Genomic DNA, 14872 nt, shown 5'->3' on the forward strand with positions numbered 1-14872 from the left:
TAGGCGGGCCTTCTCACTTCGTGGCTGTGGTAACTGGTGATGACCGTTGTGTTGTTGCTTCAGGAAAGGATCCTGGATTCAAGCGATTAGAAAGCCAAGGAGAAATACGGTTTGTTACCAAACTATAAGTGAAACGTGGAGGTAGCGTGTAAATGAAAACGTGTGTTGAGATTTAGTCGTCAGCCAGCCACCCGTTTTTTCCGAGATGGTTGGCTAGCCGCTAGCTAACTAAGTAACAGCTAACGTTAGCCTGTTGCAGGCCAATTGTGATAGCTAGCTAATCTAAACTTTGCAACTAGGCTTGAATGTAACATAGTTTAAAGATTGGTAGTTCGATTTTTTGTTGTTGTAAGAGTCAGGTAGCGAATCAATGTTTTCAACTTGAAGAGGTCAGTCCGGATGCCAAGACAAAGTCAATTCTTCTAGCCAACGTTCGCTGGCTAGCAATTTTGGTTAGTCAGTCCCACAGTTGCTGGGTGGGGCCGCAGCTAACTTGCTAAAGTTATGTTCGATAAACGACAGACCTGACAGTCTTCTAACGTTAGTAAATAGAACAATGGTGTTTTTCGGATGTGTTGAATGTTAAGATAACATTCTATACCGGCTCTCTACAAACCGTACTAGCTATGTAATTTATCTAGCGCACTGATTCAAGTGAGCGAGGCAAGAAGATGCTGATGATGCTGCTCAATGCTATCATTCATGGCTTGACCACAGTACAGTAGACCAGTTACTGTACTTCGCGGCTTGATTCTTGCCAGCATCACTTATGTTGGAGCCCATGATGTCCTCTTTACTTCTGTTTTTAAAATCGTTATTTTCTTATTTTATATTTGACCAATAAAATACATTTTTGTATGTTTGAGGAAGCTAGCTACAGTCCTTGTGTTAGCTTACATTTCCTGTTGCAGAAGTCTGCATTTACATGAACACTACTTGACAAGCTTAATTTATTGGGTGTTTTTGTATGAAAATGACAATGTATGAGTTTTAAAAAGTTGCATCAACCACATTGTTATCTCAAGGTGGTTGATCAAATTTAATGTACTTCATGTAATGTGCTTTAGGCCATCTGAAAAAGAAGACTTAGAAACCTAATTCATTATAAAGCTCAGAGACCTCCATTCATTGTCTTAAGTTGTGCAATTAAGTCAAATGTCTTAAAGTGGTCCCCGCGTTGGGTGTTGAAAGGGTCAGGTGCTGTGAATCATATGAGGGCTGATCAATGCTGTATACAGAATGGTAAAGCCTCTCTTGAAATGATCAACCTAATCTCTCTAAGAGTGCACTCTGAAGTTGGTTAGAGTTGAGTAGACAAAGGTGCATTGAATGGGGCTTTGGACCAGAAAATGATTTTACAGGCCAGGTGGTCAGGACCCTGCTAATGGCAGAGCATCCAACCTTTCTCTGTCTGGACAGTAGAGTGTGCTCTTGAGCCCTATCTGTGCCCTGCTGAACATTCATGATCAAAAACTAGCAGTGGGCCTGCTAGTTAAATGGTTTGACCTGGCAGATCAGAGCAAAGGAGCAGGTGCTATTCTCGTTGATCTGAAAGGTTAAAAAGGAGTGATCTTATTACACTTTCAGAGCAGCTCATGAAATGCAGTTGGCGAAATTGCTTCTGACCATACCCAAGTCTATATTCCAATGTGTAGCCTAACTTGGGGCTATTTTCAAAAATAACACCTGTACAAACGATGGAGTTTTCAGATTTGCCGACTGCTGTAAAATGCTGTAGGTCACCTATCTTGTTCTGAAATGTGTTTGTGTCCTACAGTGTTGGCATCATGTCAGACAAAAGCGAGCTGAAAGCGGAGCTTGAGCGGAAGAAGCAACGCCTGGCTCAGATCAGGGAGGAGAAAAAAAGGAAGGAAGATGAGCGCAAAAAGAAAGAGGTAAGTACATGCTTATAGGGACTTGAAATACTGCCAGAACTAGACTGACCAAAATTGCAGTGTGCATTCTGCTCAAATGATCTGAGTAGGCCTATTTCACATCAGTGGAAAGAGGAAGCAGTAGCTTCGATTTGCAGGGAAAATGCACAGATTCTAAGGCTAGGTTAATTGTTTTATTAAACTAGAAGTACTGAGCGACTATTGCTTTTTGAGGTGGTTTTGGTTCGAGTATTAAAAAATAATTACAAAAAATGTTATGCATTATGTGGGTTGAATGCTGTAGCACCACAGAATAAACAATTAACACAAGTATGTAGTGACTGCCCATTACTGCTTATCTCTTATTAACCTTTATTTATTCAGATTACTTTACTTTAACTTCCGGCGCCGACTGAGATGGCCGCCTCGCTTTGCGTTCCTAGGAAACTATGCAGTTTTTTGTTTTTTTACGTGTTATTTCTTACATTAGTACCCCAGGTCATCTTAGGTTTCATTACATACAGTCGAGAAGAACTACTGAATATAAGATCAGCGCCAACTCACCATCAGTACGACCAAGAATATGTTTTCCGCGACGCGGATCCGGTGTTCTGCCTTACAAACAGGACAACGGAATGGATCGCATGCAGCGACCCAAGGAAACGACTCCGAAAAAGAGGGAAACGAGGCGGTGTTCTGGTCAGACTCCGAAAAAGGGCACATCGCGCACCACTCCCCAGCATTCTTCTTGCCAATGTCCAGTCTCTTGACAACAAGGTTGACGAAATCCGAGCAAGGGTAGCATTCCAGAGGACATCAGAGACTGCAACGTTCTCTGCTTCACAGAAACATGGCTTACTGGGAAGACGCTATCCGATGCGGTGCAGCCAACGGGTTTCTCCACGCATCGCGCCGACAGAAACAAACATCTTTCTGGTAAGAAGAGTGGCGGGGGCGTATGCCTCATGACTAACGAGACATGGTGTGATGAAGGAAACATACAGGAACTCAAATCCTTCTGTTCACCTGATTTAGAATTCCTCACAATCAAATGTAGACCGCATTATCTTCCAAGAGAATTCTCCTCGATTATAATCACAGCCGTATATATCCCCCCCAAGCAGACACATCGATGGCTCTGAACGAACTTTATTTAACTCTTTGCAAACTGGAAACCATTTATCCGGAGGCTGCATTCATTGTAGCTGGGGATTTTAACAAAGCTAATCTGAAAACAAGACTCCCTAAATTTTACCAGCATATCGATTGCGCAACCAGGGGTGGTAAAACCTTGGATCATTGTTACTCTAACTTCCGCGACGCATATAAGGCCCTGCCCCGCCCCTTTCGGAAAAGCTGACCACGACTCCATTTTGCTGATCCCTGCCTACAGGCAGAAACTAAAACAAGAGGCTCCCACGCTGAGGTCTGTCCAACGCTGGTCAGACCAAGCTGACTCCACACTCCAAGACTGCTTCCATCACGTGGACTGGGACATGTTTCGTATTGCGTCAGATGGAAATATTGACGAATACGCTGATTCGGTGTGCGAGTTCATTAGAACGTGCGTCAAAGATGTCGTTCCCATAGCAACGATAAAAACATTCCCAAACCAGAAACCGTGGATTGATGGCAGCATTCGTGTGAAACTGAAAGCGCGAACCACTGCTTTTAATCAGGGCAAGGTGTCTGGTAATATGTCCGAATATAAACAATGCAGCTATTCCCTCCGCAAGGCTATTAAACAAGCTAAGCGTCAGTACAGAGACAAAGTGGAATCTCAATTCAATGGCTCAGACACAAGAGGCATGTGGCAGGGTCTACAGTCAATCACGGACTACAAGAAGAAACCCAGCCCAGTCACGGACCAGGATGTCTTGCTCCCAGGCAGACTAAATAACTTTTTGCCCGCTTTGAGGACAATACAGTGCCACTGACACGGCCTGCAACGAAAACATGCGGTCTCTCCTTCACTGCAGCCGAGGTGAGTAAGACATTTAAACGTGTTAACCCTCGCAAGGCTGCAGGCCCAGACGGCATCCCCAGCCGCGCCCTCAGAGCATGCGCAGACCAGCTGGCCGGTGTGTTTACGGACATATTCAATCAATCCCTATACCAGTCTGCTGTTCCCACATGCTTCAAGAGGGCCACCATTGTTCCTGTTCCCAAGAAAGCTAAGGTAACTGAGCTAAACGACTACCGCCCCGTAGCACTCACTTCCGTCATCATGAAGTGCTTTGAGAGACTAGTCAAGGACCATATCACCTCCACCCTACCTGACACCCTAGACCCACTCCAATTTGCTTACCGCCCAAATAGGTCCACAGACGATGCAATCTCAACCACACTGCACACTGCCCTAACCCACCTGGACAAGAGGAATACCTATGTGAGAATGCTGTTCATCGACTACAGCTCGGCATTCAATACCATAGTACTCTCCAAGCTCGTCATCAAGCTCGAGACCCTGGGTCTCGACCCCGCCCTGTGCAACTGGGTACTGGACTTCCTGACGGGCCGCCCACAGGTGGTGAGGGTAGGCAACAACATCTCCTCCCCGCTGATCCTCAACACGGGGCCCCACAAGGGTGCGTTCTGAGCCCTCTCCTGTACTCCCTGTTCACCCACGACTGCGTGGCCATGCACGCCTCCAACTCAATCATCAAGTTTGCGGACGACACAACAGTGGTAGGCTTGATTACCAACAACGACGAGACGGCCTACAGGGAGGAGGTGAGGGCCCTCGGAGTGTGGTGTCAGGAAAATAACCTCACACTCAACGTCAACAAAACTAAGGAGATGATTGTGGACTTCAGGAAACAGCAGAGGGAACACCCCCTATCCACATCGATGGATCAGTAGTGGAGAGGGTAGCAAGTTTTAAGTTCCTCGGCATACACATCACAGACAAACTGAATTGGTCCACTCACACTGACAGCGTCGTGAAGAAGGCGCAGCAGCGCCTCTTCAACCTCAGGAGGCTGAAGAAATTCGGCTTGTCACCAAAAGCACTCACAAACTTCTACAGATGCACAATCGAGAGCATCCTGGCGGGCTGTATCACCGCCTGGTACGGCAACTGCTCCGCCCTCAACCGTAAGGCTCTCAGAGGGTAGTGAGGTCTGCACAACGCATCACCGGGGCAAACTACCTGCCCTCCAGGACACCTACACCACCCGATGTTACAGGAAGGCCATAAAGATCATCAAGGACATCAACCACCGAACCACTGCCTGTTCACCCCGCTATCATCCAGAAGGCGAGGTCAGTACAGGTGCATCAAAGCTGGGACCGAGAGACTGAAAAACAGCTTCTATCTCAAGGCCATCAGACTGTTAAACAGCCACCACTAACATTGAGTGGCTGCTGCCAACACACTGTCATTGACACTGACCCAACTCCAGCCACTTTAATAATGGGAATTGATGGGAAATGATGTAAATATATCACTAGCCACTTTAAACAATGCTACCTTATATAATGTTACTTACCCTACATTATTCATCTCATATGCATATGTATATACTGTACTCTAGATCATCGACTGCATTCTTATGTCACTAGCCACTTTAACTATGCCACTTTGTTTACTTTGTCTACATACTCATCTCATATGTATATACTGTACTCGATACCATCTACTGTATGCTGCTCTGTACCATCACTCATTCATATATCCTTATGTACATATTCCTTATCCCCTTACACTGTGTATAAGACAGTAGTTTTGGAATTGTTAGTTAGATTACTTGTTGGTTATCACTGCATTGTCGGAACTAGAAGCACAAGCATTTCGCTACACTCGCATTAACATCTGCTAATCATGTGTATGTGACAAATAAAATTTGATTTGATTTAATAAAATATTTCAGTTCTTGTGTATATTTTTTTATTTGATCACTTAATTCGGGATTGATCTGATTTACTGCGCATTGAGCTCACAGAAGAAGAAGAAGGAAAAAAACGAAATACAATTAAAGTAATTGAACCGACGTCGGTCAATTAGTTGTTTAAAAAACAAAAATAACCAACATTTCAGTTAATCGCCCAGCACTATAAACTAACCAAATTCAGACAACTCTCCATCAAACCCTCTATTCATCATGCTTACAGCCAGGATACTAACCGACTCTGGTTCTCTTCCAGGCTGACCTGAAGAAAGATGCCGCCCCACTGGATGACTCGGATTTGGAGAAAAAGAGACGTGAGACAGATGCCCTTCTGCAGAGCATGGGCATCACATCAGCTGATGTCCCTGTTGGTAAGAAACCATCTACCAGCAGTATTACAAGTATTGAGTCTCTCTAGTGTAGTGTAGGCCATCTTACTATTGACTGTACATTTTTCTAAACCAAGATTTATGTGAGGATATTGTCACCAAGCTAACAGAAGGGGGCAGAAGTGGTCCATAGTAGATTAATTTATATTGCCTTATGGCTGGCTTGGTCTATCAGTGTGATAAAGAAAAGTAGGGAACTGATGTTATGAATCAGAAAAGGTCATATTATTTTCTATGGTTTGCCATTGTTCCTTAGACTTAAATTTAAATCGTTTAAATGACATTGACATGATTATTTACTTGTTTTTTATTTTTGAATTTGACGACACACTCCACATGTCTCATCCACTTACTTTTGGTATGTTGATTGATGTGTGACTAGCTATTTCTAATACTATTGGTATTTGTCTTACTGTTGAATTTTCACTTGTGTTTTCATAGTATATGGGGTGAAATATAACATATTTTTCTTTGTCTTTTCTCCTTTTTGCTGTTCATATCCACTCCATTTTGGCATGCCGCATTTGTATTTTTTTATACCACTTCTGGCACCCCAAAACTGACCTACCTTTGCACTATTGTGAACATGCCAGCCTCTTCGCATAGTAACAGGGGATACCTGTCATTTTTTATTTGTACCTTTATTTAAATAGGCAAGTCAGTTAAGAACAAATTCTTATTTTCAATGACGGCCTAGGAACAGTGGGTTAACTGCCTTACTCAGGGGCCGAACGACAGATTTTTACCTTGTCATCTCGTGGATTTGATCTTGCAACCTTTCGGTTACTAGTCCGAAGCTCTAACCACTAGACTATCTGTTTCACTATCTAGTCCCTCCTCCCATGTCGCCGACCTCCAAATCTGTGGGCACACCAAGCGAGGCAGGGAGCCAAGACTCGGGCGACGGCGCCGTGGGATCCAGGTACAAACACCCCCCAATCTAACGTTTTAATGTCAAAATGGGTTAATATCTCTCTGCAAAAAGCCTTCATCCTCGAAGCACAGTGCAGCGCCGCTGTAATTTAGGTTGCGATGCATGCCGGGGCTTTTATTGCAGGAATGAATGGGGAACTGTCTCTCCTAATGTCTGTGTCATTTTAAAGGATGTGTGTTTCACAGGTTTGAACAGGTTTCTTCTCTATAAATCCATGTCACAGCTGGAACAGTCAATCCCATATCTAGGTTTTTAATAAGATATTGCCAGTGTTCTTACAATGAAATTTAAACTACCTTTGCATGCGTTTTACTAGACGCACACAGGTGCTTATGTAACCATTTGCCTTATAAACTATGCCTATAAACATGTCCAGTTTTGAGAACACAGTACCAGTGTTCTTCTCCAAATAACACACAAATGCCCACCAACAATACCATTTGAAGATCACGATGACTGGCTTATGCCGAGGGTGTGCATGCTTATTTTGTTTGTGTGCTGTTGCATTAGGATGGTCCTAAATGAGCTATAAAACAACAGGGCTGTGGAGATGCCTGGGGGACCCCTAATTAGAGCCCCGGTCCCCCTGCTGAAACTCTAGCTCCCCCAGTGTCCCATCAGAGCCAGGGAGCTCTTCCTCCACCCCCAAGGCTCTACGTGTTGCCTCGTTTCCCTCCGCAGCGTGGCCATTTCCTCCACACATGGGAGGTCATGTTTCCCCCCCGCAGGGCGCTCCCTCACATGGGATTCCGAGCCGTGGCGTGACACAGTTCAGGCCTGACCAGCCCCTCAGGCTGCCTCATTAGACCCAGTGTCTTCGCACTCTCAGGACCTGTGTCCAAGCATTTTTAAACAGATACTGTCCTTGTTTTTAAAAATATATATATTTTTAGATTCTATATGCAAGTGCCTAATAGAGGGTTCTCGTGTTAACTGTGTTTTTACCACCCTCTGCGAAAACGTCTGTGTTTCTGAAATGTCCTGAATTGAATACAAGCTTGTTTTGTCACCTGCATTTGTCAGTATGGGCATGTTCTAGGTTCTAACTTGTTTCCCCTCTTGGTTTATGCCTCTGCTTTGTTGCACTAATGCTGCCTTGTTGCTGTGACAACTAACCAGGACTCTACACTGGGACTCTGACCCGTCTACTCTTCAGCTTCACTCTGACTCCGAGCTGGGGTACTGGAACTCTACCTTCCTCCTTTCACTTCATCCCTCCCTCAACCTCTAGCCTCGTTGCTCCTCTTGACCCTCTCGAAAGCCATGGTTTTAGATCAGGGGAGGAAAAAAAGTCATGCCGGCCTTGTGTCTCTTGGTGGCGTCTTTCTTTGACCTACAGACGCGTTGTTATCCTTCCTTTCCTTCTCCATAAATAAGTGATTATCAGAAGACAAAATCGCACATCCGCCTTAAAGGCGTCTTCGGCTTTTGAGGGGCCAATGAAAAGGCTGGAATGTGATAGTAGTACTGTTGCGTGTTGTGCCTGGGTCACCCGGGTTCTTGTTATTGTTTCAGCTCTCCGTGGCCCTGCCGTGAGTCTGAAGGTGTGCTCTGCTTTTAGGCGTGGACCTCTGAAGCTGGGCATGGCCAAGATCACCCATGTTGACTTCCCTCCAAAAGAGACGGTGTCGTACACCAAGGAGACCCAGACGCCTGTGACGACCCAGCAGAAAGAAGGTGAGAACTCTGACCCGAGTACATAGTTACTTTTAGGATTCTCTATTTTCGGCACAACTAAAGCTGCCTGGCTCGTTGACTGCAAGGTCAGAGAGCAGTGCAGTCGATCTGTCAAGGTTTCCGAAGGCTACTCTTTCTTTTATTTTTGATGTGTGTTGTGTCCGGCCGGCTGGCTGGGTTGTCTGATCATACGAGTGGGAGCAGGAAGTGAACACAAAGTGGAAATGATCCGACCTTACGGAGCACTGAGATGAAAGCCGGGGGAAATTGCAGGGGCCCGGGAAACATAAGAAGCCAAAGGAAAGATTAAATTCGCACACGTAGACTCACTCCTCTCAAAACCCCCCATCCTCAAACCAATAGGGCCCTGCTACGATGCATGTGCAGGATGAGAGGGCCAGGGGGAATTGGGAAGAAAGGCAGTAGATTGGGGTTGAATATGAAGCACCTCGTTCATGCCCGGCTAATGCATCTGAACCATGTCAATATGTATGTAATTGCTGCACAGCAGCTTTCATGTGGTCCTCTATGCATATCTTCAAAAAAAGCATGTTTACCCATAACGTCCACATGTTGAGCACATGTGCCACAATATGCAATATTGTGATTACACCCCTAGTTTTTTCCCCCCTTCTAAGATTTAGTTCAGAGTGTCTCATAGGCTGAAATCTGTTGTTTACACTGCTTTATCAGCAAAACATATCAGCGACTGCTATAGAGTGCTATGTAGTCTAGTCGCTTTGTTATTTACACTGTGTGGGAGTTTAAAGATATTCATTATTTATGCTTGATGGCTTGTGTTCGGAGGTTTGGGGTGATGAACAAAGATTGATTCCCTGCACGGGTTTACTTGTCTCTTCTAAGTTCCCCCTTCACACTTCAGACGGCATAGAACCCAGTTAGATCCCGGTCAGATCAATCTCCAGTGGAAACTAGCCAGAGGACTTGGTGATTTGTCATTGAGGAATGTGAAATGCAAGCGGTCTGGCTGTGAACAAATTGGGATACCCATACCCAATGAGTAAAGGATAAATAGCAAAGCTCGTTCTGTTCTGTGGAGGGAGACATAGAGACTCTGTCTTTAGGGCATTGTAACACTGTTAAACAAGGATGGTTTCTGTTGGCTGTTCAACACTAGACCCCCCCACCCCACCCTCCACTCTCTCTGCCACTCTGTAATCATTTCATCAACTCTCTCGCTTTCCTGTCTTCTCCCTTCACCCAATAGGCACATAACAAAACACACTCAGTGACATTGTGCGCTTTCGCGTCATCACTCCTGGCACTTGGTGAGGCGGCGTCCCCTCGCCTGCTCACACCCTTCTGCGCATATTTGATGTTCGGTGTGGCGTTGCTCGTGTGCACTGATTGAGCGATTCATCATGTTGTCAAGAGGAGGCGACGGCACTGTAAACTCAAGGTCAACGGGCGGTGGCATTGGAGGAAGGTGCTGCTGTGCCAAGCTTGACAGAGAGCGAAGAAGAGAGATGACCCACCATCTCCAAAAAAAGCACAACAAGCTGATTAGTGTTCTTTTATTTTGGGTAGGGGGGGACTGGTCCTTCCAGTTCCCATCCTCTAGAACAGGGCTCTCCAACCCTGGTCCTGGAGAGCTACCGTCCTGTAGAACAGGGCTCTCCAACCCTGGTCCTGGAGAGCTACCGTCCTGTAGAACAGGGCTCTCCAACCCTGGTCCTGTAGGGCTCTCCAACCCTGGTCCTGGAGAACTACCGTCCTGGAGAACCGGGCTCTCCAACCCTGGTCCTGGAGAACAGGGTCGGTGTGGTTTTATCCCCAGCACTACACAGCCAATTCAAATAATCAAAGCGTGATGTTTAGTTGGTTATTTGAATCAGCTGTGTAGTGCTAGGGCAAAAACCAAAACGTGCACCCAGGGAGGGCCCTAGGACCGAGTTTGAGAAACCCTGTACTAGGTTCCTAGGAGTCCAGTGTAGACGCACATTTTGTGACCTGATGGGAAAGAATCTATTAGTTACAGACGTTTCCCCATAAATCGTAAGTTCCACCAATATTTATAAAAGCAATACTTGCTGTTTTGCTTGGATGGTTGTAATTCCCACTCCAGGTCGTGCAAAAGGAAAGGCAGTGAATCAGGATAGTGTGTAGAAATAAAATCTAGCGGTAGCCTATATATAGAACACTGTGTTCACGCTACAGCAGTGGACTTTATGCGACGTCAGTAAGTGCTGCTTAGCTAGATGTAATTATGGACAAAAAATATATGGGGGAATTCATTGAGTGTTCTGCCTGAAGCTCTGTTTTTAAAAAAGGCTTCAGGCAATACGAGAGAGAGTAGAGCGTTTGAGTAAATTTTAAATGTAATTAAATGTGATTTGTTTCAATCACTTGGATTCGGGGGAAGGTCGTAACTTTTAATCACTAAAGGAACTCAACTCAACAGCCTCTTGTTTGAAGTGGCACTCTTTTTGAACATTGTCACCTATCGTACTCTTGGCACTTGTCGATTAGTTCCCCTTAACTGACTGTATTTGTTGAATTAAATGTAGGCATAGGCTACCATTTTAACCACAGTTTCAGCATGCTCATATCAATTATAGGAGAGTTTATTCAAAGATGCGAATGTGAGAAAATAACCAGAGATTTTATAGGGTAAAAACATTAGCTGAATCCCTATCACATCTTCACAGAAAGGTATTTTTTTCCCTTTTTGTCTCAATCCTCTGTCTGTTGAGAGAGAGAGGGGTAGATACACAGAGAGAGAGAGAGAGAGAGAGAGGGGTAGATACACAGAGAGAGCGAGAGAGGTAACCAGTGCTCCAAGTGTGTAAACTCAACAAAAGCCTCCCATTTCCCAGCTGACTGAACCCTGATTAACCTGCTCGTCAGAACGGCTGTGTAGGGCGACTGCTGAAATCTCCCGGGTTGTGTTGGGTCGCGGTGGCTTGATGTATTTTCATCTGCTACCTCACACAGAAAGAAAACATACCATGGCCTTTATGCCAACGGGTCGTTGTCCCTTCAGTAAATCCCTGTCTGACACTAGTAAAAATGGGACGTAGGCCTGTGCTATGCGCGTAAAGATACTCTGATGGTACTTGCAAAATAAGTATACATTTGCAGCATTGTGAGTATTATTATTTGAGCCTTTTCTTTTTTTTTTGTGCTATTTTCTTTTTTAGCAAAATGCAAATGCATGAAATAATAAATGATTAAAGGGAATGTTCTCGTATGCGATTTGTGAGCAGTTATGAATAATGCTGTTTACTTTAGACTCGAAGGGAAGTACCTTTTCATTTACGGATTGAAAACGAACCGTGATTCGAATGAAGCCATGGTGTCCTCTGTGTTTAACACTAAGTAGGGTCTCTCTGTACTGACAGACCGTGTGCGGTCTACTCTCCACACTCCTCTACTGTAGCTAGAAAAGACCAACAGTGGACGCTGGTTTTGGTGCAACAGCCTTTAGTAAACCGGCATGTGGAAGTCCGATTTGTGTTGTCCGTTCTGTGGATGAGACGAACACACCTGCAGTGGGGAGTGAAGGTCATTAGTTTTGTACTTGAACAACACACTGGGCCCACTTTGCTTTTGCATTAATATAGTGTCTTGACAAAGACCTGTGATTACACCCCCCCCCCCCCCCAAAAAAGTGTTTCTTTTTTTAAAGTGGTACAAAAGCCATAATTGAGCCTGCTTTGAGGGGAGGTGTCGGTGTGCAGTACATGGTTGATCCGGGTGAATTCTGTTAAATGCCCCCTCCCCCTGGTTCTGCCCCCCCACCCCACTCCCTCCAGCAGGGTCACCAGGATCACTAGATTTTCTCCAAATGGCCGTTTTGGCTGGCAGGTGCATTATACCCTTTATTTTCAGATTGTCCTTCCGCTCCTAATGCCTGGCAGGTTGATTGCTCTGCCTGCCTCGCCGGGGGAAAGGGCTGACGAGCGCGGCTGGGCCCAGCTGAAAGACAGTGATTACTGTTTTCCTTTAAGCCTGATTGAGGCCCTTGAAAGGAAGGATTTTAACCTTCTCCTTTGGGTTCCAGGGTATAGCCGTCCATTGAAATGGCTTGTCATCAACCCAGTTCTGTAAACTCATCAGAACACCCAATGCCCCCCCCCCCCCTCCCAACCTCCATGGGAGACGGGAAAGAGAATAACTTTATATAGGCAGATGTCGTTAGGTGTCAAACATCCAGCCTGTGGGTGGTTTGAAAAAACAACAGTTTTTAAAATTGTATTTTACCAAATCAAAACTGTGTATAAATTATAATGGACAATTCATACCGTTTCTTGACTGTGCCCAGATCACTAATTATCACCCAAATCAAAGCCTTTGACAGCCAGGGAGCATAGAACATTCCCCAAATTATGGATTTAGGACATTTTTTATTTTTATTTTTTAGCTAAATTTAACGGTGAGGAAATATAACCAGTTTTCAATGGGGCCCTTGAGACCTTGTTGAAGGCCAACTGCGGCTCCCGGGGCAAAATGTGTTAGGCACCCCTGATTTTAGATGATCTCAGTGGAAATGGAACAGTTGTGTGCAACACTGCTGCCGTCATATATTAACTGTACCTAGAGCTCTAAAAGGTAGACGACTGTACATTTTCTCATCCACATGAATGTGTTTGTTTTAAACAATCTATTCCTGCGTTGAATGGAGTGGAGACGGCGAGGTGCTTGTTTGAGATCGGAGAGTTAGCGTGTGAAAGTCTGAGCCAGTGTGTGCTTTGCCAGCTGGTCCGGCCTACGAGCTGTATTTTTGTCGTACGTTCTCCGAGGTTGAATAGACGCCTGTGGACCCCCTGGTGGGGCGGTAATTGCACAGGCTTGCCGTTCAGAGAGACTTGTCTAGGGGCGGCCAGGCGGAAAACCTCTGTGCCATCCTCATGCCACCTTTCTGAGGCCAACAAGACAATCAAAGCAGCGCCATCTGGCTAGCACCCGTCCTGTCAGCTGGTCGGACCAATGGGAGTGGGCCTGGGCAGCTGCTCCTCGTCCTCTGTCCCGCTGACCCCGGACCATGGCCTGGATGGAATGGGGCAACTTGTTACTGGGACATGGAGGAGATAGCTACACTGAGAAGTGCAAAAAAGAACCCTTGTTGAATAGCTGGGTCTCATTATCAGCGAGAGGGGGGGGGGGCGACACAGCGGGGGTCTGGTCCTAGGGCCCCCTTCACACAAATGACAACCTCCAGTGCTTTAGAGGCACAGGTCCTTTCAGAGAGGTGACATTTGAGTTGGCAAACCAAACAAATGAGAGGCAGAGGCACATAATGATTCCATTCCCATACCCATGCTAGCCTGCTTACCATTCAGTGTGCTTGTTGAAGAGAAACTATGTTGCAGATGGAGACTAGTTGTAGACATTAGGAATGAACCAAACATTGACGCAGAATTGCAGGATCAATTGTCACTTTAAAACCATTGTCATTGAAATCGTCCGCGGTTTCTAACGTTTCTCATTAGTCACTGTCGCATTTGGCATCTTGTATAAACCATGAAATGTAAAGCGTTGCTAGTTTTTTTTTTTTTTTCTTATGTAGTGTTGAATTGAAATCATCCACCTTTTTACCCAACAGAGGAAGACGAGGAGGAGGAGATCGCTCCACCACAACCAGTGCTTGAGATCCAAATGGAGAAACCAGACCAGAAAGAGGAGGAGGAAGGTAGGAGTTGTGGTGCGAAACGAGTAACGATTGAACTTATTTGATGTCATCTTCATTGAAGAGTCCTACCAACCATTTTGTCGGTATTTTGACTTCCAAGTGTTGCATGATGGCCCTTTTTTTCTCTCTCTCAAATATAATTTGAATAAGACGACCCCAATCTGTTAGATGGTTCTGTATTGTTTGTCCATAACTTTTACTGTCCCTGTCTAGCACCTCCACAAGAGCTGACTGAGGAGGAGAAGCTGCAGATCCTCCACTCCTCAGAGTTCATAACCTTCTTTGACCACAGCACCCGCATCGTGGAGAGGGCCCTGTCCCAACACGTGGACGTCTTCTTCGACTACAGTGGCCGGGAGATGGAGGAGAAGGAAGGGTAGAGAAAGAATACCTTTTTTTCCCCTTCTCTCCCTTTGGCATCACTTGAATAGTAAAGGCAGAATACAGTCGCTGTT

The 14872-nt window shown here is 45.4% G+C and overlaps 1 protein-coding gene across 3 annotated transcripts in view; it reads left to right on the forward strand.

Annotated features, from left to right (window-relative positions):
• LOC115102316 (dynein, cytoplasmic 1, intermediate chain 2a) overlaps positions 1–14872 on the forward strand; it is a 25448-nt gene continuing 10576 nt past the window's right edge. The window contains exons 1-8 of one of the 3 annotated variants that reach the window (XM_029622182.2): positions 1–109; positions 1778–1895; positions 6021–6135; positions 6985–7075; positions 8207–8266; positions 8649–8764; positions 14331–14417; positions 14631–14793. In XM_029622182.2, the coding sequence (XP_029478042.1) occupies positions 1788–1895; positions 6021–6135; positions 6985–7075; positions 8207–8266; positions 8649–8764; positions 14331–14417; positions 14631–14793 (740 nt within the window). In that variant the 5' untranslated portion in view covers positions 1–109; positions 1778–1787. Of the gene's footprint in view, positions 110–1777; positions 1896–6020; positions 6136–6984; positions 7076–8206; positions 8267–8602; positions 8765–14330; positions 14418–14630; positions 14794–14872 lie in introns of those variants that run through there. The other 2 variants (XM_029622271.2, XM_029622351.2) reach the window with 2 other exon arrangements.

This window comes from Oncorhynchus nerka, linkage group LG1, assembly GCF_034236695.1.
Source record: "Oncorhynchus nerka isolate Pitt River linkage group LG1, Oner_Uvic_2.0, whole genome shotgun sequence".
Taxonomy (NCBI): domain Eukaryota; kingdom Metazoa; phylum Chordata; class Actinopteri; order Salmoniformes; family Salmonidae; genus Oncorhynchus; species Oncorhynchus nerka.